The sequence below is a fragment of the Phoca vitulina genome, unplaced genomic scaffold, assembly GCF_004348235.1.
Source record: "Phoca vitulina isolate PV1807 unplaced genomic scaffold, GSC_HSeal_1.0 scaffold42, whole genome shotgun sequence".
In the NCBI taxonomy this organism is placed as follows: domain Eukaryota; kingdom Metazoa; phylum Chordata; class Mammalia; order Carnivora; family Phocidae; genus Phoca; species Phoca vitulina.
The window spans coordinates 13,233,469-13,255,996 of record NW_022589745.1 but is presented as its reverse complement, the minus strand read 5'-3'; the positions used below and the strand labels follow the sequence as shown (position 1 = coordinate 13,255,996).

The 22,528-nt window shown below is 38.8% G+C and overlaps 1 protein-coding gene across 5 annotated transcripts in view; it reads left to right on the top strand.

The window, feature by feature from the left end:
• SMC6 (structural maintenance of chromosomes 6) overlaps positions 1 to 22,528 on the top strand; it is an 80,463-nt gene that overhangs the window by 10,755 nt on the left and 47,180 nt on the right. For all 5 annotated transcript variants that reach the window (XM_032430032.1, XM_032430030.1, XM_032430031.1 and 2 more), the window contains 8 exons: positions 141 to 258; positions 2,369 to 2,474; positions 10,059 to 10,195; positions 10,872 to 10,933; positions 14,164 to 14,244; positions 15,898 to 15,999; positions 20,111 to 20,230; positions 20,330 to 20,428. In XM_032430032.1, coding sequence (XP_032285923.1) covers positions 141 to 258; positions 2,369 to 2,474; positions 10,059 to 10,195; positions 10,872 to 10,933; positions 14,164 to 14,244; positions 15,898 to 15,999; positions 20,111 to 20,230; positions 20,330 to 20,428 — 825 coding nt within the window. The remainder of the gene's footprint in view (positions 1 to 140; positions 259 to 2,368; positions 2,475 to 10,058; positions 10,196 to 10,871; positions 10,934 to 14,163; positions 14,245 to 15,897; positions 16,000 to 20,110; positions 20,231 to 20,329; positions 20,429 to 22,528) is intronic.

The following is a 22,528-nucleotide window of genomic DNA, read 5'->3' as shown; positions in this document are numbered from 1 at the left end:
AGTGCAATTGCTGGATCATATGGTAGCTCTATTTTCAACTTTTTGAGGAACCTCCATACTGTTTTCCAGAGTGGCTGCACCAGCTTGCATTCCCACCAACAGTGTTCTCTCTCTCTCTTTTTTTTTTCTTTTGTTAATAGACCGCAGCAGAAGTTGGAATAATTGAGAGTATTCAGCTAAAAAACTTCATGTGTCATTCGATGCTTGGACCCTTTAAATTTGGTTCTAATGTCAACTTTGTTGTTGGCAACAATGGAAGTAAGTGCTTTTGTCCTCCTTATTTGACTTTGAGCAGTACTTTACAGTTAGAATGCATTAACTTTTTAAAATAGGTGTCTGAATGCTGATAAATGTAAGTTTTAGATCTATAACTTGCAGTCATGAATATTTTCAGTATTTGCTGCCAGTCTACATTTTAAGAAAATAATGAGTTAACTCTAGGTTCGTTATTTATGTAGTAAGAATAAACATTTCCTGCTTATTTTTTTTTAATCCATTTACTTTGAAATTCATACCATAGAAGAGTGGACAAGCTACCCTCATTTGTGATTGAGGCAGCCTTGCATCTTACATCTATTAAATGTTGTAATAGAGCATAAACAGAGTGCCATGGAATCCAAACATGAAAGAAACTACTTCTCACCGTGGCCAACGAAGCTTAAAGAGGAGGTGTTATTTGAGGTGGTACTTGAATGAATAGGACAGATTCTGTAGGTCTTACTGGGGAAGAAGAGGCTGAGATGTTTCATGCAAAGATTGCGCATCAGCACAGGTTTGAAGGAGTAGAAATAGATGTGCATGGACAGTGGTGAACAACCTTAGATGGCTTTATCATATCCTACATGATAGGGAAGGGTAGTAACTGACACTTGAGAGTGCTGTTGTAGGTGATATTGGTGAGAACCTTGAATGCCATGATAAAGATTTTGGTGTTTTATTCAAAAGTCAGTGGAGAACCAATTAAAGTTTATGAGGAAGGGATGACACGGTCAAGATTTGTGAAACAAACTGGCCTCCTCGTGGAGAATGGATTAGAAGGGGAGAGACACAGGGGTTAGAAAGACCTGTTAGGCAGCTTTTGTGATGGACCAGCCAGGCCTGAGCTGTTGACAGTTTGATTGAGCCAGTACACGGAAAGGAGGCTTGTCAGGGTCTACAGCTGGTGGTAGTGCTCAGAAAGGACTGTAGGTGAGTGCAGCTCCACATTCTGTTCAGTGTTTAGTTGTCGTTCTTTGTTTCCCCTGCTCTGTGTTCAGTCAAGAGGAAAATGTTTTCAGAAGGAGAGAATGGACAGAGGGATCATTGCTACTGGGAGGCCCCGCAGAACAAGAAATAAGGAAAGACTGGTGGGTTCTGCAATTAGGTCTTGTCTTTTTTTTGTTTTTAATTTTGAAGCAGTGATTTTATTAATAAAACTGAGAGAAGAAGAAATAATGTAAATAGTGGAGGCAATAAATTTGGAAATAAACAGAGATTTAGAGACTCAAAAGGCATTCCAGGAACTAAATCAGGTTAACCAGTGCTATATTTGGGTTAATTTAGGGTATATCGTGGAAAATGATAGGCTGGTAAGAGTTGATTGAATTGGTTGATTGTGGAGTTCAGAAAATGATTACATATTCTGGGTAATTGTTTAGATTTTAAAATTTCAGCTTGTGATATTTTATATCTGTTAGCATAAAAAGAAGTGTACTTTTCAGAAAGCTAGCAAATGAATAATATTCAAATTAGGAATAATAATTGTCAAAATATTACATAGAAACATTCATCTGTATGACTGATGATTTTTTCATATTTAAGTTCATTCATTCATTTGTTAAATACCAGAGTGCCTGTATGGGCCGCTATTGGAGATACAACATTGAATAAAACAAACAACATCCCTGTCCCAATGGAGCTTGCTTGTATTCAAGGGTTGTTAAAAATAGTTTATTACTTCTGTGAATTTATGGAAAAAAGTAAATTATGTCTAAATTAGAATGTAATAAAACTTAGATGAATCAAGTATACATGTGTAATTAGAAAAGATAGACTCGTTTTTAATATATTGGCTGATGGACCAAGATGAAACAATGAGAGTTGTAGGTTGGAAAGCTGTCAACCATTTTTTTCCATTTCCTTATCAGTGACAAAAATTTGATTCCTGAAATGTACTAATTTTTTTCTAATAGCAGAGCTAAATATCTCGTGATAGGTACAACTCTTTTAAGTTCGCTGAAAGAAAATGGTAATTGAAGTGTAACACTTCATTTCAGGGTTAGAACTAATTTACATTTTCATTCAGAAATCTTTTTACATCAAATGGTGGGAGTCAGCCTTTCGTTTCTGTCTCTTTAATGAATGTGATTTCTTCAACACCTGTCTCTAGGTGGGAAGAGCGCCGTACTCACAGCTCTCATCGTTGGCCTTGGAGGAAAAGCTGTCGCTACTAATAGAGGCTCTTCTTTAAAAGGTTTTGTGAAGGATGGACAGAAGTAAGTGTAAGAAGCAGCTGCTGTAGATTCCCAGTTCATATATATATATGATAGGAAATGAATTGGCTTCCCAGAACTAGAGCAGAACAGTCCTCTTTTTCCATCCCTTTCTCTTGCTCCCTGTTTCCAGCATGGCCAGTGTTGCCTGTTATTCTCTTCAGACAGAAAGCTTATGTAAAGTACTACCATGTGCCTGCCCACTTACACTCTTGTTTCTGTTACCTTTTTGGAGGAAAGAACTAGCAGTGATAAATCTATATATTTCTGCTTAAGGGAGTATTTATAAACAATTCACTTTTCCTGGCTCTTGACCCAAACTTCACCAAGTCCACGTTGGTATGATACAGGCGAAAGCAGTCAGTGACCACCTAAGGGTCCCTACACAAAATTTCTGCCTCCAGTCCCTAAGAATTCCAAAAAAGTGTTCTGCTGTCTTTAATTTTATGTCCTTTACTCAGGTGGTTTGCCAGTGAGTTTGATTTGAGGACCGCAACCACACATCTGTTTGTGGTCCATCTTGACTCTTGGAGAATGGTCATATAACTACTCTCATTGGCTCTATGCTTATATTTCTTTCTTTCTTTTTTTAAGATTTTATTTATTTATTTATTTATTTCAAAGAGAGAGCACAAGGGTGGGGGAGCAGAGGAATAAAGTAACTCCATACTGAGAGTGGAGCCCAATGCGGGGCTCGATCCCACAACCCTGAGATTATGACCTGAGCTGATGCTTAACTGACTGAGCTACCCAGGCACCCCACTTGTATTTCTTTTTGATATAACTTGCCTTTGTGTAACTTTATATTAATTGCCTAGTTTGCATTATCATAGACTTAGGTCCTTTTGCCCATTAGGAGTACTCTTCAGGCTGATCTCCTTATTCTTCTTCATACAGCTTCAGGTAATTCTGAAGGGATCCTTGTGTCTTCTAAAAACCAGAAGTGCCAAACTCTGTTATACTAGCTGTCAGAGTGAGGCTACTCCCATTGCTCATTTCTCTTTTGCATGCCCTGTGTCCAAAACCTCTGGAACTTTGATAATTAACAGTGATCTTTTTTCGTATGATAGACTTTCCTTCTGCTCAGTGTCATATCCATTTGACTTCTTCAATTTTATTACTAAAAAATAGAACGAGGATGGAATGTGAACCAGGATTGCAGTTTTATTGTGTATCTCTCAGAAAACTATAAGGAATCTTAACCCTAAGCCAGGGTTCCAAGTGGCCTCAGGAGAAGGGGTGAAGATACACAGAAAATAATTTCTCCATGCTGTATGGCCTTGGAAAAGAACTATTTGGTAACAATTCTCCAGTGTATTTTCTGTCTCTCCTTATCTTATTTGGGTCTCAGCCCAGCAAGGTCTTTTCCCCTCCGTAGTCCCCAACCAAATGATACCTGAAGTCAAAAATTAGTTATTTCAACATTTTTAATGGCCCCCGCTCTGTTTCAATTCATTATACTTAACTATACATGTCTTAGTTGTCCAAACAACCACCTGGTCTACCTAGCCAGATAACACATTGATTTTTCAAATAGGAGCTTCAGGAAAAAAAAATTTTTTTTTCTCTGTACCAGTGTTTTATGTCTCAATTAAATATTTTTTGTTTTTTTGCCATTTGGGAAATATCTAGACCAAAGCAGAAACTTCTTTCTGAGACTTGTCCTCAAAATATCATTTTAAAAAAGAAAAAAAAAGGCCAGTTCACACAAATCACCAACTTTCAAGGATACAGCTGCCTATAGATAGGAATATTAATATATATATATATATATTTTTTTTTTTTTTTTTTTTTAAGATTTTATTTATTTGACAGAGAGAGAGATAGCGAGAGCAGGAACACAAGCAGGGGGAGTGGGAGAGGGAGAAGCAGGCTTCCCGCCGAGCAGGGAGCCCGATGTGGGACTCGATCCCGGGACCCCAGGATCATGACCTGAGCCAAAGGCAGACGCTTAACGACTGAGCCACCCGAGCGCCCATATTAATATATTTTAAACAGTTAATAACAATTAAAAGCTTTTCCTGAGCTCAGTTTCATTTTTACTGACCTTGTCTGAAAAAGTAGCTTAAAAACAGCTTTATCAAACCCATTACTATTCCTCATTCCCTTTCTCATTTAAAAAGTTGGGTATCTATGAATTTCATGGGGCACCTGGGTGGCTCGGTTGAGGGTCTGACTCTTGATTTCGGCTCAGGTCATGATCTCAGGGTTGTGGGATCCAGCCCTATGACGGGCTCCACGCTCAGTGGGGATTCCACTTCTCTCTCTGTCCCCCTGCCCCTTCCCACACCCCATTCATGAGCGAGCGCACGCTCTCTCTCTCTCTCAGATAAATAAGTCATTTAAAAATAAAGGAATAAAATATTCAGTATCTGTGAATTTCTTCTTATTTTATAGTCTCTGGTTCTGTCATCACTTTTTTACAGAATGAGCTCGTGGAGCTTTTCAGTTCTAGTTTTAGTCGATTCTGTATCTAAAATCGTGGCTGTCCCACTTTGCCTGAAGAAGGTCTCTTGGTCAGGCTCAGGTTCGAGAGAGTCCTCAAGACTCTCTCCTTCCCCCCACGCCAAACATTACACTCCTCACTGATGGCCCATGGGCTCTCGGCTGCTTTTGTTGGGGGTTTCAACTCTCCATAGCAATGCTTGCCTAGTGAGGTTCAGAGAATCCAAAGAACTGTGCCCTGAGACACTTTACGTGGGGGTCAGCCCTCTGTCAGCCACCAACCCTTTACAGTGGTGCAGGGGCCTAATACAGCTCCTCCCATGGAAACCTCTCTCAGTGATCCACGGTCTCATGCCCCTTGCTATTCAGGTTCTTCTTGAACGTGTTTAGTTCACTCTTCCCTCCCTCGGCCTTCCTAATACTAGCCCTGGTGGCATTGGGATCTTTGCACCAGTACCATTTTTGACATCAGCTGTGGCATTGGAAGTGGGTTATGGAGGGACAAAAACTAATACTCCTACTGTACGTTTCTGATTTATTTAGTCAAGGCTACAGAACTTCTGCAGTTGAGCTAGGTACTCATCTGAAACAGAGCAGATGCATTATATTTTTACATGGCTTTTTCCTTGTTCCTTGTTCCCATTGTTCCCGTTATCTGTTCCCAGATACCTCTGTGCAGATAGATTTTTCCAGAGTTGAGAAAGAAGCCACATTCTTTCTGTGGCACTGCTTGTTTGTGTTGTCTTTCTGAAAGAACTCTCATCTGTAGTCTCTTCAGTTAAGGGTCTCCAGTGTTTATAGACGTTGGGCTCCATGGCTCTTGACCCATATTCAGGATCAGCTCCATCAGGATGGTGAAGAGACAGCAGTTAGTGCCCAGCAAAGTTGTCCATGTCTCCTTGTACAGGTGTTTTGAGCAGTTATTATGGAGCTTTCTCCTAAGCCTTAGTTTTTTTTAAAAACTTGCCTTTCTTTATTCAGATCCTATCACAACAGGATACCAGCGCCTCCCAAGTTCTCACAGTACTAAAGGTAGTTATTAAATACAAGGAGTAGCTAGGAATGAAAATAATAAAATAGATGTGTGCTAATCAAGAGAAATGTTTAATAAATTCAGAGAGGAAATATAGTCATTTTATTTTTTTGATTTTTTTATTTAAATTCAATTTAATTAGCATTTAGTTGCAGAGGTAGAATTTAGAGATTCATCAGTTGTGTATAACACCCGGTGCTCATTCCATCAAGTGCCCTCCTTAATGTCCCATCACCCAGTTACCCCATCCCCCCCATTCACCTCCCCTCCAGCAACCCTTCATTTGTTTCTATCGTTAAGAGTCTCTTATGTTTCTTCCTCTCTGTTTCCATCTTATTTTATTTTTCCTTCCCTTCCCCTATGTTCATCTGTTTTGTTTCTTAATTTCCACATATGAGTGAAATTATATGATGTTTGTCTTTCTCTGACTGACTTATTTCACTTAGCCTAACACCTTCTGGTTCTATCCATGTCATTGCAAATGGCAAGATTTCATTCTTTTTGATGGCTGAGTAATAATCCAATGAATATATACACCACATCTTCTTTATCCATTCATCTATTGATGAACATCTGGGCTCTTTCCATATTTTGGCTACTATGGACATTGCTGCTATAAACATTGGGGTACAAGTGCCCCTTCAAATCACTGTGTTTGTATTCTTTGGATAAATACCCAGTAGTGCAATTGCTGGGTCGTAGGGTAGCTCTATTTTTCACTCTTTGAGGAACCTCCATACTGTTTTCCAGAGTGGCTGCACCAGCTCGTATTCCCACCAACAGTGTAAGACAGTCCCCTCTTTCTCCGCATCCTTGCCAACATCTGTCTCCTGAGTTGTTAATTTTAGCCATTCTGACTGGTGTGAGGTGGTATCTCATTGTGGTTTTGATTCGTATTTCCCTGATGTCATGTGGTATTGAGCATGTTTTCATGTGGTGTTGGCCATTTGTGTGTCTTCTTTGGAGAAATGTCTGTTCATGTCTTCTGCCCATTTCTTGACTGGATTTTTTGTTCTTTGGGTGTTGAGTTTGATAAGTTCTTTGTAGATTTTGGATACTAGCCCTTTATCTGATAAGACATTTGCAAATATCTTCTCCCATTCTGTAAGTTGCCTTTTATTTTTTTTTTTTTATTTTTAAAGGCATCTGGTCTTTTTTTTTTAAGATTTTATTTATTTATTTGACAGAGAGAGCACAAGCAGGGGGAGCAGCAGACAGGGGGAGGGGGAGAAGCAGGCTCCCAATGGAGCAGGGAGCCTGATGCGGGGCTCAATCCCAGGACCCTGGGATCATGACCTGAGCCGAAGGCAGACGCTCAACCGACTGAGCCACCCAGGCGCCCCTACAGGTTGCCTTTTGGTTTTGTCGACTGTTTCCTTTGCTGTGCAAAAGCTTTTTATCTTGATGAAGTCCTAGTGGTTCTTTTTTGCTTTTGTTTCTCTGTAGTCACTTTATTTTTTAAATGTTTTTATGAGGTGCATTCACTTAATACTAGGTAATCATACTAGTTAGTGAAATAAAATATTTTTTGCTCCGTATAGTAGGCCAGCTGCCCTTCCCCTATTAATACTTTAGTTAATGGTTTTCAGCCTTGACTATTCATTAGAATCAACTCGGGAGCTTTTAAAAATCCTATTGATTACAATTTTTCAGGAACATATCTGCCCTAATTGTGTATTTCTGATTTAAACACACACACCCCAGCTTAGGGTAGTTTAGAAAAGGAGATTTATTGTAAAGATTCAGAGATATATATCTTAGAACCTGGAGGGAAGAAGTACAATTGGTTTTCATGAGTGACCGGAACTGAGAGACCTCAGAACCAAGTACTGTCTTTCTCTGGGCCTTTCTTTTTTGTGTCCCTGCCTTTCTCTCTGTGTCTGTGTCTCTAGGCCTCTGTCTGCCACTCCTTCTTTTAGGTCCATGCTGCAACCGTTCTGCTGTACCAGCCTCCCTCACCCCTCACGTAATGGGCTGTGCTGTGTTGTGCTCCCTTCCCTTCATCTCCTTATGACAAGTCTGTGGGCTTGTGAATGTGTTTCTCTCTCTCTCTCTCTCTCTCGTCTCTGGAGTATATGTTTTCTTCCTTATAACTTAGCCAAGTCTTTGTTACTCTGTCTTCGTGTATGCAGTCATTGACCTCTTACCACTTTAGTCTGTGGGGCGGTGTGTATAAGGAAGTGCTCTTGTGTTCTCTGTGTCTCTTATTCACTGGCAGTGTCTGTGGGTGTGTGTCTTTCTGTCTGTCTTGGTGGCTTCCCAGGAGCTTCTCCATGGATGCTCTCTGGAGCCTCTCATCAGGGGGTGATGTCCCAAACTGGTTTCTCTGGTCCTCGGAGGCCTCAAGGAATCACCAGCTCTTGACTTGGTTGTGCCTTCATTGGGGTTTCATTGGGGTTTGTTGATAAAATTTTTCACTGTGAAGTAATCTAGATTTATGGAGGTGTTGCAAAGATGGTACAGTTTCCTTTAGACCCTTCATCTGATTTTCCTTAATGTTGACATCTTAAGTAACGAAGGTACTTTTATCAAAGCTGTGCAGTTCACACTGGTACGGGTATTACTGAGGAAACTACAGACCTTATTTGGATTTGGCCACTTCTTCTTAATTTGAATCTTTGAAGAAGAGAAATCTGTTTCAGTTAGTGTCAGATTTCCGTATTTAGCTCAGTCCCTTGGGATAGGGTGGGGACTGCTGGTTGCTAAGCCCTGTCTTTCTGCTTGAGCACTCGCAGGGGAGAGGGTGAGGCCCCAGGAACAGATGAAACCCTTCAGCGTGCCTACTGTCATATCAGCTTACAGTAAAGTTTATCTGGAGTATGTTTTTCTGCAATTCCTACAAATGGGAGCAATTTGGGAATATGATTACAAATTCATGAAAACAAGTACTATTAAAGATTTCATTTAATTACCAGTTAAAGTAGTTTCACATTAAAGGACTTCAGCATTTTGGCATATGAGCCAGGAAAAAAAAAAATTGTCTGCTTTTATGTTTAAGGAAATTTTAATGTATTTAGTAATGTACTTCATTGACATTGTTTTTCTACTCAGTCTTATTTTAATAAAAGTTAAAGTAGAAAAATAAAGATTGATATTTTTTCCTAGAATATATTAAAATATGCATGGCTATAAATACTTTAAACTTCTTTAAAACTTTAAAAATAATTCTTCCATAATACCAATAAAACTTCAATAATTTTTGAGCTTTTGTTTATGTTTCTTGATATCAGATACTTTCATTTTTTTAATGCCAAGTATTTGAAAGATTAAAGTTGCTTCCTTTGATTCTGATCCTCTTAGAAAATGTTATTATTGGGCGCCTGGGTGGCTCAGTTGGTTGGGCGACTGCCTTCGGCTCAGGTCATGGTCCTGGAGTCCTGGGATCGAGTCCCACGTCGGGCTCCCTGCTCGGCGGGGAGTCTGCTTCTCCCTCTGACCCTCCCCGCTCTCATGCTCTCTCTCTCTCTCATTCTGTCTCTCACATAAATAAATAAAATCTTTAAAAAAAAAAAGAAAATGTTATTATTTCACCATAATTGTTACTTAATCATTCTTAAAGGTCTGCTGTCAGCATGATGCTTTGTTCCATAGTTTAGAGTAGTCAGGCAGTATAGTATTACACACTGCTCATGGAGAATGTATAACTTACCTACATGATTTGAAACAACCAAACTTAAATGGTTTTAGGGCGCCTGGGTGGCTCCGTCAGCTCATGTGGTCTCAGGGTCCTGGAATCGAGCCCCACGTCGGGCTCCCTGCTCAGCAGGGAGTCTGCTTGTCCCTCTCCCTCTCACTGCTCCTCCCCCCGCGCGTCTCCTTCAAATAAATAAATAAAATCTTCTTAAAAAGTGGCTTTTATGTGAATGTGGTATTTCTATTATAGATAGGATAGTCAGTGTTTTTATAACACTTACTCTCAGCTATATTTTTTTGTTAGGAGTGTTATATTCAGCATTATTCTGTAGTAGCCTGTCAGCCGTCCGTGGCTGGTGTGAAGCTGCTTTTCAAATGAAATAGGCAAATTACTTCGGAGGTTTTGTAAATTACGTAACCTAGTATCGAAATTGCACTGTACCTTCCCGTGACTTAGCCTAACCTTCTTGCTTTAGCTCAGCAGATATCTCAATAACATTAAGGAACAGAGGAGACGATGCCTATAGAGCAAATGTGTACGGCAACTCTATCGTCGTGCAGCAGCACATCAGCATGGACGGGAGCCGATCTTACAAACTGAAAAGTGAAACAGGTTTGTTACGAATGTCTTTTCATTTCACATGAAATGCTAGTAAATAGTCGGTCAAACAGCAAAGTGATTGCTCAGGTATTCACTGAAAGGGCATTTCTTCCTTGTCTCTTGAAACCTCTTTCTGGTCGTGTGTAGGATCGGCTGCACGTATGTACACACACGTGATTGTGTACGGACACATACACGCAGTTGTTTTACCCCAGGACATCGTATGGCAGGACCGTGATTGCCGGAGTCTGGGTCGCCCTGAAGCAGGCTGTGTGGCCTTGTTCTCGCCGGCGGGCCTGCTCCCACCCTTGTAGTCTTTATCACATGTGGAAGGGGGGGTTGGCCACAGGTGGAAAAGGACGTGAAGGAAGAGGAGGCGAAGACCTAGATGAGAAGGAAAAGCAAGCGTTTTGCTGCAGGGATGAGAAGAGCACTGTCCCTGCGTCCGCGCTGCTCCCTCCTCTGTGTGCCCGGCGCACGATGCCCGCAGCCTGCAGCCCCTCAGAGGTGTGCCAGTTCCTGGGCACGTAACAAGATAGTTAATATCTGTATTTGTAAATGAGCAAATGTACAAAATTTTACTTTTATAAATAAAATTGCTTATTTTTGTAAATAAAATTGCTTATTTTTTCTCCATTATTTCTGCCCTAGAAACAGTCTGGTCATTTTATGTGTTTCTCTTAACCAGGCACCGTGGTTTCTACTAGAAAAGAAGAGCTGATTGCGATTCTTGACCATTTTAACATACAGGTAATTGCTAACTTTTCGTCTCAGATTAATGTAACTGGTCACTTTCTCATGTGATTTCATTTGTAGTGTTGAAAGAATTAAAATAGGCTCGTGTGAGTAAATTGACCACAGGACAAATGTGTACAACTCTTGTTAGCAGAGTTGCTTAAAATTTCCTAATTCAGCAGGAATTTTCAATGCATAATATAACACCTGTAAAATCAAGAACATCTAGTTTATACTGGTATGGGATAAAATAGATGTTAATAAAGGCTATAAAGTTTCTTTGCTTTCTGCTATCTGGTCAGAATAGCATCATAGTTTCCTAAACTCAGATGCTAATTTTTTGTAGAGAGAAATTTATTCTAGAAAAATAAAGCATTTCTTTATGTATTTTGGAGTTATTGATCATACCTATAGGAGATAAGGCTCCAGTCCTTTCTGCTAAGATACTTTGAATAATTAGAAATAGAGCATATAGTCTTAGTAGTACTGGAATTGTCTTTGGAGGTCATCTAATTCACCTTTATTTTGTAGATGAGAATAGAACTAGAAAAAGTAAATTTACCCCTACAATTGTCTAGGCGTGGTTGCTGGTAGAGCCTGGGTGGGGAACCAGGCCTCCCTGTTTCATTCTAATATACCACCCTGCCTTACTTACTCCAGGATGAAGAGCACCAAGACTAGTCACCAAGGAGAAAGAACAATTACGAGTCTAGGTCTTTTTTCCAGTTTGGTTTAGAACAAAGTTGTCCAGAAAAACCTTCTGTGATGGTAGAAGTATTCTGTGTTATGCTGTTCAGTGTGTCAGTCTCTGGCGTATTGCTCTCGAGCGCCTGGGAGGAACGGCTAAGAAAGCACGTGTTTGATTTTATTTAATTAAGTGTAAAAAGCTGTGTGTGGGTAGTAGCTTATATATCAGGCAACAGAAGTTTAGAAAAATAGTTATTAAAATCTGGAGAAAAGCAGTTACATCAAATAAATTTGAGACTAGAATGCAAGACAATTTTTAAGCAGAATCAAGAAAACCAAAAGTGTATGGAATCAGGTGTTTGGGAGCATCTTGAAGGGCATCCGGCAGAGTTCTCACTGTCCATGTTTCCCGTGTGTGGACTCTCCACCAGCTGTCCCTTCAGCAACTGCTTAAGTGGATTGTGGTGGAGAAATCACTTCTGCCTGAGATTTTGGTTCCTTCTGTGAACAGCTCTCTCAGAAAGTTTTTATTATGGAAGAGTTGAATAAAGCCTGTTTCTCTAAGCTCCCACTTCCTTGGGGAATGTATAAACCTGTTTATTTCTTTTGAAATATTTGAAGCTTGTTATCATAACTCTTTTTAGTCCTCTTCTGGTATGATGCAGTAAACTAAAGTTTCAGGTTCGTTGATCAAAATACGGGAGGCCTAGAGCTGCACTTACCTGTACGGTAACCACTGGCCGCACGTGGGTATGAAGCACTTGAAGTGTGGGCGGTCCAGATTGGTACGTACTACAGTGTGAGATGCACTCTAGATTTTGAAGACTTAATGCAAGGGGATAATTGAATTTTTATAGGTTATATGTTAAAATGAGAATATCTTAGATTAGAAATATGTTACTAAGATTAATTTTATGGTTTTTTTAAAAGATTTTTTAAATTTATTTATTTATTTATTTATTTATTTATTTATTTATTAGAGAAAGAGCAGAGTGAGAGAGAGCACGAGCAGAGGGGAGAGGCAGACGGACAGGGAGAAGCAGACTCCCCTCTGAGCAGGGAGCCACATGGGGCTTGATCCCAGGACCCTGGGGTCAGGACCTGAGCCGAAAGCAGACGCTTAATGGACTGAGCCACCCAGGTGCCCCTCAACTCCAGAATTTTTTATCACCTCAAACTGCAAGATTCTTACATAATCCCTAGAGTAGGAACTAGGAACCCCATTTCAGAAACAAGCAGAAAGATGTTGACAAAATAATATAAATTTGGGTGAAGCTACTAATTCAAAGTTGGTGAAAATGTCTGTCATTAAAGCTAGTGCATTAGGTCATATTTTTAAGAAGTCAGATGGAATGTGAAATTAAGATGCAGGGCAAATATTATAAAAATATGTGGCAGTCAGTCTGGTGTACCTCTATAATGATAATAATAAAGTAACATGTAGAGGTTTCTTTATAACTCCATAAATGTTTTTGTTATCTGAGAAGAAAAAAACCCAAAATTTTACTTAAAAAGGAAGGTTTTAACCATTGTTATGCTAACAAAGTATAATAGATACTTTACGGATGGTAAAATGAAGGAGTTTAAAATTTTTTTCATTTAGGGGCACCTGGGTGGCTCAGCGGTTAAGCATCTGCCTTCAGTTCAGGTCATGATCTCAGGGTCCTGGGATCAAGCCCTGCGCGAGCTCCCTGCTCAGCGGGGAGTCTGCCTCTCCCTCTCCCTTTGGCTTCCCCCCACCATGCTCTCTCTCCCTCAAATAAATAAAATTTTTTTTTCATTTATACTGGTCCTGCATATTTTATAACGGGATTATTTTCTAATACACAAATTACTTAAGTGCTAATACCAAAGATATAAATGAGTAATGATCTTGAATTTTTCTGAAACAAGTTATATATATATTTTAAATTTTTTCCCCTGTGCTTTGGTCAGTTACAGTACTGTTACCATAATTGTACTTTGTTAGTTATAGGTAGTTTAATTCAAGCAATGGCTTATTTAAAATGACTCCTCCTCGAAAGGTAGAAATGACTCCAGCATTTCTCTTTATTTTATAATCGTGAAGAAATAACAACAAATGGAAAATCTGAAGAACTGCTATAAGAGAAATAAACACTACTTGGCATCATAATTCTGATTAGAAATAACCAAGTTGGACTTTTTGTATTCAGTTGGAGAAACTAACTTGCCCAGGGCTACATAGGGAGGTGAGACACAAAAACCCAAGGCGGCCGAGGGCTTTACTCACTGTTGTCAGATTGTTAACAAGTAGCATAGGAGTGAAATTCTATAAAACAGGTAAAAGAAATGTGCCTGTGCCCTCATATAGTGGCAGAATAATTTTGACTATGGTATTTATTTTAGTATCATGAAATGATGAAACATTTTCTCTACATTAAAAATGTCTAATATTTTTTCTTGGTATATTTACCTTAATACTCTGAACTTAGCCTTCTTGATGACACTATAGGTGAATTGTATTCTGTATTTCAGTACATTTATTTTTAAGGCATTAAAATGAAATATTCAAAAATAACCTCTCTTGTTTGTTTCAGGTGGATAATCCAGTTTCTGTTTTAACACAAGAGATGAGCAAGCAGTTCTTGCAGTCTAAAAATGAGGGAGACAAATACAAAGTAAGGAGCACCAAAGGAAATACGAATTTATCAAAAAAGAATACATTTATAGATAAAGCATATACACCAAACATAACTCTTGCTCACGTAATAAATATTCAGTTAGGTTTTTTAAAGCCACCTGTGTTTAATATTGTAGGACTAGTTTAGGGGAGTTCTAAATATGATGGAGTATAATTTTCTTGGTAAATTCTTGCTTTCACTTTTTGGCTTTTAATTCTGAGAGAGAATGGATTATTCTAAAATTAATCTTTAAGGAAATTCAAGGGAATGATTGGCCATACATAATAACCTTTAAACTGTAAATTATTTAAAATTTAAAAAGCTAACAAAATATTTGACTACTACTTATGCTGTAACTTTTGAATGGGTTTCAATATTTCCTTTTCTAAAAATTCAAGATGCACCAAGATCAAGGATACAGATGTTTTCTCTTTATTCGTATTTGTTTAAAGAATGAATGAATGAATCAGTGAAAATGAGTTTTCAAGATGGAATTATTCTTACACCAAAATTGTTTTCTTACGTGGGCTTTTAAGAGCTATTGCAAACGAATGTGTAGATGTGAACAGAGTAGATAAAGTAAATTTGGGGTGTGAAAACTTGAGTATTTTGTTTGTTTGTTTTGGGTTTTTTTTTTTTATTAACATACAATGTATTGTTTGTTTCGGGGGTACAGGTCTGTGATTCATCAGTCTTACACAATTCACAGTGCTCACCATAGCACATACCCTCCCCAGTGTCCCATCACCCAGCCACCCCATCCCTCCCATCCTCCTCCCCTCCAGCAACCCTCAGTTTGTTTCCTGAGATGAAGAGTCTCTTATGGTTTGTCTCCCTCTCTGGTTTCATCTTGTTTCATTTGTCCTTCCCTTCCCCTATGATCCTCTGCCTTGTTTCTCAAATTCCACATCAGTGAGGTCATATAATTGTCTTTCTCTGATTGACTTATTTCGCTTAGCATAATACCCTCTAGTTCCATCCACATCGTTGCAAATGGCAAGATTTCTTTTTTTCGATGGCCGCCTAATATTCCATTGTGTATATATATACCACATCTTCTTCTTCTTTTTTTTAAGATTATTTATTTATTTATTTCACAGAGAGAGAGAGAGCAGGAACATAAGCAGGGGGAGTGGGAGAGGGAGAAGCAGGCTTCCTGCAGAGCAGGGAGCCCGATGTGGGGCTCGATCCCAGGATCCTGGGATCATGACCTGAGCCGAAGGCAGACGCTTAATGACTGAGCCACCCAGGCGCCCCTATACCACATCTTCTTTATCCATTCATCTGTTGTTGGACATCTAGGCTCTTTCCATAGTTTGGCTATTGTGGACATTGCTGCTATAAACATTGGGGTGTATGTGCCCCTTCGGATCACTACATTTGTATCTTCGGGGTAAATACCCAGTAGTGCAATTGCATTGGGTCGTAGGGTAGCTCTATTTTCAACTTTTTGAGGAACCTCCATACTGTTTTCCAGAGTGGCTGCACCAGCTTACATTCCTACCAACAGTGTAGGAGGGTTCCCCTTTCACTTGAGTGTGTTTTTAATATCTTTTTACATAATTAGTCAAAAATTTTTGGAGACCTAATTCTTTTCACAGTTCTGTGGAAATTTACAAACTCCTAATTGTGTTTTTCTTACTGGTACAGTTCTTTATGAAAGCAACCCAACTTGAACAGATGAAAGAAGATTATTCATATATTATGGAAACAAAAGAAAGAACAAAGGAGCAGATAAATCAAGGAGAAGAGGTTTGTAAACACGTAATGCAAATATTTTTGAGATCAAATTCCTTTAGTACTTAAAAATGGTACTGTAAAATTATATAGCTATGTGTAGATACGTATCTATATAAAACTAATAACACTTTCATAACACTCTATGAAATATAGGAAGTGTGGTTTTTATATTCAGGGTATTTATTAGCCTTTACTTTTTTGTTTTGGAATAATGGGTATGTACACGTTTTCCTCTGTTAGGCTAGAGACTAGAGGACAGAGCAGTATTTTACATGCTTATGCCTTGATATATGACTAGTTGGTTCTATAGTAAGGTATCACTAATTCCCACTGTAAGTAGCTTAAAAACTAATATTTCTTTTGATGGGAAAATAAGCACAAGCCTCAAGCTGATAATAAACGTAATATGCATTTGTAATTATATACGGTCGATAACTCTTTCATCACACTGGGAAGATGTTAACGTTCATTAAGCACTGATAGCTTGGTAGCAACTGTCACATCCATACTCACCACCTTGGTAGCTGTGCATATTTGTGTCAATTTGAAATTACTCAAGCCAATGAGACTTACTTAAATTTGGTTTTACATCTGCTATATTTTCTTCTTGTACTTTCTTCTTCAGATTCCTGAAGATCCAACCTTCTGTCTGATAATCAGAGACCTCAAAATCATAAGGCTTATGTTTCAGCTTTTCATCCCGTACATTAAGTCCCACCAATTTTTGTGTGATTCTGTATCTTGTTCTTTAGTTACTTAGTCAGTTTTATAGAATTAGTGGAGCTTCTAGCTAGTTCTTAGCTTGTTCTTTTGACACAGAATTGTACTAATGATTGACCCAGGTCAACTTCATTAGATGCTACACTGACCCTTTTACTTCAGGTTTTGAGGACTGCATATTTAAAGTTAGGTCTGTGGGTGTATGAAAACTCAAACAGCAAGGGTGGGTATATTTGTTTTTATTCCCCACATTATCCCTTCAAACTCAAGGTCCTGGTAGTGTACAAGGAGGCACTATAAACCACAGAATTAATACAGCACAGTTTCTTGGTGTATCAGTGTTATTAGGAAAAGGAAATATTTGCATGTTCAAAAAAACATAATAGCATATGTTACATTTATTATTTTAAAAATAATAAATCAGGATTTTGAAGAAATGTGTTTGCTTCAGACAGCTGGGGGTTAAACACCCACTTTCTCCATGATATACTTTATCAACTATTAAAGATATTTTGATTATGAAGTTAAAGAAGCACTTCCCTATATCGTGTAGCAGAATCCCTTATGTATAATATGCACATAATAAGAGCTTTTTCTAATTAATTAAATGTCCTATATTCTCAAAATAAGCTCTGGCTTTGAATATTTAAATCTGTAGGAAATAGTATGTGAAGGTTAGATAGAAACTGGAAGCTGTCCAGTCAACAAATACCAGTTCCAGCATGTGCCTCCTGGCATTGTGCTTTGTCCATGGCCGTATGACAGCAAATACATATCTGGGTTCTGGGGTCAGAGACCTAACTGTTCAGCAGGAAACAGATGGTAAATAACTGAGTATGGTGGGCCCCCCTAAAGGACTTGTGATTAGATATGTGCAAAAGCACTTAAGAGGTATCAGCACTGGGGGAAAGAGACCTGGGAGGAGTGTAGTTGTTAAGGATGATGTCTAGGTTGAGAACTGAATGATGAACAATGCCAAACAAGGGATGGGGAGAGTAAGAAAGGGTGCCATTCCTAGGGATAAGAATGGCAGCATCTTGGGCAAGAAAGCATATGGTGCTGTTAGAAAGCTGAAGGAATTCCAGGTTGGCCAGAGTGAAGAGCACAAAAGTGAGAAAAAAGAGGCCAGACTGTAGAGGACCTTGTAAACCTAAGAGCAGTAGAACACATGGAAGTGGATGATGTGACTAAATGAATATTTTTAATCGATTACTCTGCTGTGGAAGAGGGTGAATTGCTGTAAGGAAAGAATGTAGAGAGATAAATAAAGAGTTATCATTGTCCACTGAAATGATGATGACATAAGTTAGAGTAGTAGCAGTAGTAGTGAAAAGAAGAGTTTTGAAATGATTTGAGCAGATGTTAAGTGGGACAGGGAGGAGTGAAGTTGAGACAGAAGAGATAACACGGGTGACCAAATGACCTCCAGATCGATGACCTGAGCAGTAGACTAAGTTTCTTAAAATAGGGATCTTGGGAAGAGGAGCCAGTTTTTCTTTTCTTTCTTTTAAGAAAAATGATGAATTTCATTTTGAACACATTGGTTTTGAGGTGCTTATAAAACATCCAATTGGATATAAGAATGAGGAATGCAGAAGTCTGGCTTCAGTAAAAATTTGAGATTCATTAGTATGTTGTTGGTGTGTAAGCCGCAGGAATGACTTAGATTGCTGAGGAGGAATGGAAAGTGGGTCCAGGCCTGAGCCAAGAGAAATGCTCATGGAAGCCATAAAGGTCAAGGGAAGAGAATTTGAGAAGGCAGTAGTCACAACTCTGTGATGTTCTGAGTGGCAAGCACCACAAGGTTTGACAAATACTCCCTGTATTTAGTGACATAATCCGCATAGAGGCCTGTGGCAAGACAAGTTTCAGTAGCGGTGAAAACAGAAGCCAGATTTGTGGGGCTGAAAATGTGAGGAAATGGAAGAGAGATTACCTTCAGAAAACTTCGAGGGAGAGAGGAGGAAGAGGTCCCCAAGCATGGATAGTGGCTGTTGTGTTTGTAAATGGGAAAGATAAGTGAGTAAAGATTAAACATGATAATGGAAGGGAGTCAGTGAAGAGGGCCAAGTGGAAACAAAGGTGAAAAGATGGGGACGAAAAATGAACTAATTCAGACCTCCTGAGAAGGCAGAAGCTGGTGGTCGGACCCAAAATATATAGGTAGGAGATGGGAGCTGGACTTCAGTGTCATGAAGCCACCTCCTCCTGCTTTAGATTTGTAAATGAGGTTGTTGGAAGTTGGAGAGAGTTTCCTTTGACGGCCACTAAACTCCCTGAAGTAGGAGGCAGGGAGAATGAGTGAGGGATTAGGGTGGTGGGGGTGTATGAGGCTTTAAGAGAGTGATAATGGATTGAAATAATCCTGGAGAATTGGGAAAGTGACTGGTAGGGACGCATTAGATCCACAGTATGAGGCTCTAGTTGAAGATGGTAAGCATGAATGAAGGGGAGAGGCCATCTACCCAGGTGTGCAGAATCTAAAGTCTAAGAGCCACTTGAGAAGCTGTTCTAATGTCATTATATTTGATACTTGTTTGATGATTTTTATTATTATTTTAATTTAATTTTTTGAGAGAGAGAGTGCACACGTGTGTGTGTGCAAGCGAGTGGGGGAGGGACAGAGGGGAAGAGAGAGAATCTCAAGCAGGCTCCATACCCAGCGCGGAGCCCACAGGGGTGGGGGGGGAGGGGGTGCCTCAGTCTCATCACCCTGAGCTCATGACCTGAGCCAAAATCAAGAGTCGGAGGCTTAACTGACTGGGCCAGCCAGGTGCCCCTGATGATTTTATTTATTATTAAGGAGAACTTAGATTTAAAAAATTATAACTTGGGGCACCTGGCTTAGTCGGTTAGGTGTCCAACTCTTAATCTCATCTGGGTCTTGGTCTCAGGGTTCTGAGTTTGGGCCCTGCATTGGGCTCCACACTGGATGTGGAGTCTACTTAAAAAATAAAAATAAATAAGTAAATAAATAAATAATTATAACTTATTTGGCTTTTAGAAATAAATTTCTTCCGTGTCTTCCATTATCTTTGGAATGAGTACTGGGTATAGTTTGCCCAGAAGAACATACCAGTCTGTCTATCTGATACGGAGTTGAGAGAAATGGGAAACAGAGTTTTGTGATTTGTCTATACTTGTGAGGTCTTAAACCCTTTATTCCTTTGATCTTCATTTGAAGAATATTTGGCCTTTTTTATAATGCAGAAATTAAGAAAATAACTGCACCTAGTAAAAATATACCAAAGAACCAAAGATATTTTTATTTTCACCTTAAGTCATTTCCCTGCATATCTTTTTTAATACCTGTTAAGGAAGTACATTCAAAAGAAATACATTTGTAAAAACTCTTGTCTTTTCAGCGTTAGTAAGAAACATATCCTTTTTTCTTTTTTTCAAGCGACTTACTGAGCTAAAACGCCAGTGTTTGGAGAAAGAAGAACGTTTTCAAAGTATTGCTGGTTTAAGTACAATGAAGACTAATTTAGAATACTTGAAACATGAAATGGCTTGGGCAGTGGTAATTTTTACTTTATTACTTATTCACTTATGCTTTTAATATGTAGAAAATATTGGTTTCAGTTACTCTTATACATGATTTACACTAATTTCTTTTTAGGTCAATGAAATTGAAAAACAATTGAATGCTATCAGAGATAATATCAAAATCGGGGAAGATCGTGCTGCTAGACTTGACAGGAAGATGGAAGAACAGCAGGTAATTATTTTTTTAATACAGATTTAGTAGGTTAAAGCATATGAGATTACTGACATTAGACTATTTTAAAAGACCTACAAAAGTAGCAGTTTCAACCTATATATTTATCTATGTTTGAATGTATTACTCAAATGAAACTGACATAAACTTTTGTTCAAGTACTATTATAGCAACCCTTTTTTATTTTATTTTTTTTTAAGATTTTATTTATTTATCTGGTGGGGGGTGGTAGAGCACAAGCAGGGATAGGGGCAGAAGGAGAGGGAGCGAGAATCTCAAGCAGACTTCACACTCACCATTGAGCCTGATGCAGGGCTTGATCTCACGACCCCAAGATCGTGACCTGAGTCAAATTCAAGAGTCAGATGCCCAACCAACTGAGCCACCCAGGCTCCCCGGCAACTCTTTTTTAAAAAGAGTATTGTTTGGACATGATCAACCAGTTGAGCCCAGTAATGTAGCACTCTAAACTCATGCATGTGGACAGTGGTACTTCCTTATTAACTAGAGATGCTACAACATGAAGCTTTTGCTGTTGTGTTCATTAGGAGTGTCAGCATAAAAAGCCTTGAGGTGCTAGAATAATAGTCATTTAGAAAGCTAAGTATCGTGAACTATATAACACTTCAGAACTGAGCAGAATGCCCAGAGATTGCTATCAGAATTTCCAGGGAACTGAAGTTTTAGAGCCCAGAACCATCAGAGGATTTCATGTAGGTGGAACACATGTAGGACAAGTTGTTAGGTCTGTTAAAGTTAATTTCAACCTGAGATCTAAGAGCCACATGGAAACTATGCTATTTATGTAAGATTCAAGAGTCTTCCACTTGGATCTAGAGGTAGAAGTTGGTTGAATGGTAAGTAAAAGCAGTAATTTTCTGTTAGGGCTGTCCACATGGACCTTTTTACCATATAGCCAATCCACTCTTTATACTCGCATTTTTGTTCTTTGTTTAGTAGCTTTACTGAAATATAATTCATATACCATATAATTCACCAGTTTAAAATTTGCACTTGAGTGGTCTTTTAGTATTTCACAAGGGTATGTAGCCCGCAATGCAGAATTCCTTGCATTTTGTCATGCCAGAAGTAGAACTCCTAGCCCTTTCATTTTTGTAGAAGCCCCACCTACTCCGTGTGGATGGCTTACCTCTTAGTATTTTGTTCTACCAAGCTTAGTTTATAGTATAGGATGTAATCTTCCCCACCTTGCTTTTTCAAGGTAAGTAGATATGTTTTCTTCCCTTTAAGTGTTATGTTATTATTAATCCATCAAAAGTAAGAAATAAATATATAAAAATAACAGAAACAGACTGAATTTCTTACTCCCTCTTCAGGTAGCAAATGGAAGTTCAACCCCACCCACCTTTTCTCACCTAAGATTTTCATTTCTGTGAGAATATGCTGGAATTTTTTTTTTTCCCCACCAGATTCTCCTCATCCTCATTTCCTAGCTTGTCATAGTGGAAGACCTTAAGTTATTTTTCTCTTTAGATAATCTCCAATCTAAAAATGGAATCCAGGGGTGCCTGGCCGGCTCAGTTCGTAGAGCATATGACTTTTGATCTTGGGGTTGTAAGTTTGAGCCCCGCACTGGGTATAGAGATTACTTCAAAATAAAATATTTTTTTTTAAAAAATGAAAAGTAAAAGAAATAATAAAAATGGAATCCAGTCTGAGTAATATAATGTTCACCTTTTTTTCAAGTGGGAAAAGGAGGCTCTTCAGGCAGGGTGATACTTTAGTTCTGCAGGCCTTTGCCCCCACTTAAGCATTTGGGCACTCTCTGTAGTAAATGGTAAATTTCTGGAGGGTAAGAACTATCTTATTTTATATTTGTATCCTTCCCATGTCTTACATAAAACCTTTCATGCTGTATTATGCATGGTGATTGATTATAGAATGACCGTTAAGTGGAAGGGATGTGAAGAAATTGTGTCAGCTCCACTATCTGGCTCTTTCTGGAAAAAGTTTGCTGATCCCTGATCCAAATAGTTCTCATATTTGTCTCTTCTAATCCATTCCTATTGTCTCAGTGCCCCATTTTGGTTTCTAATTCATTTTGCTCTGGAATGTTAACTCTTCACTGAAATTGTTTGC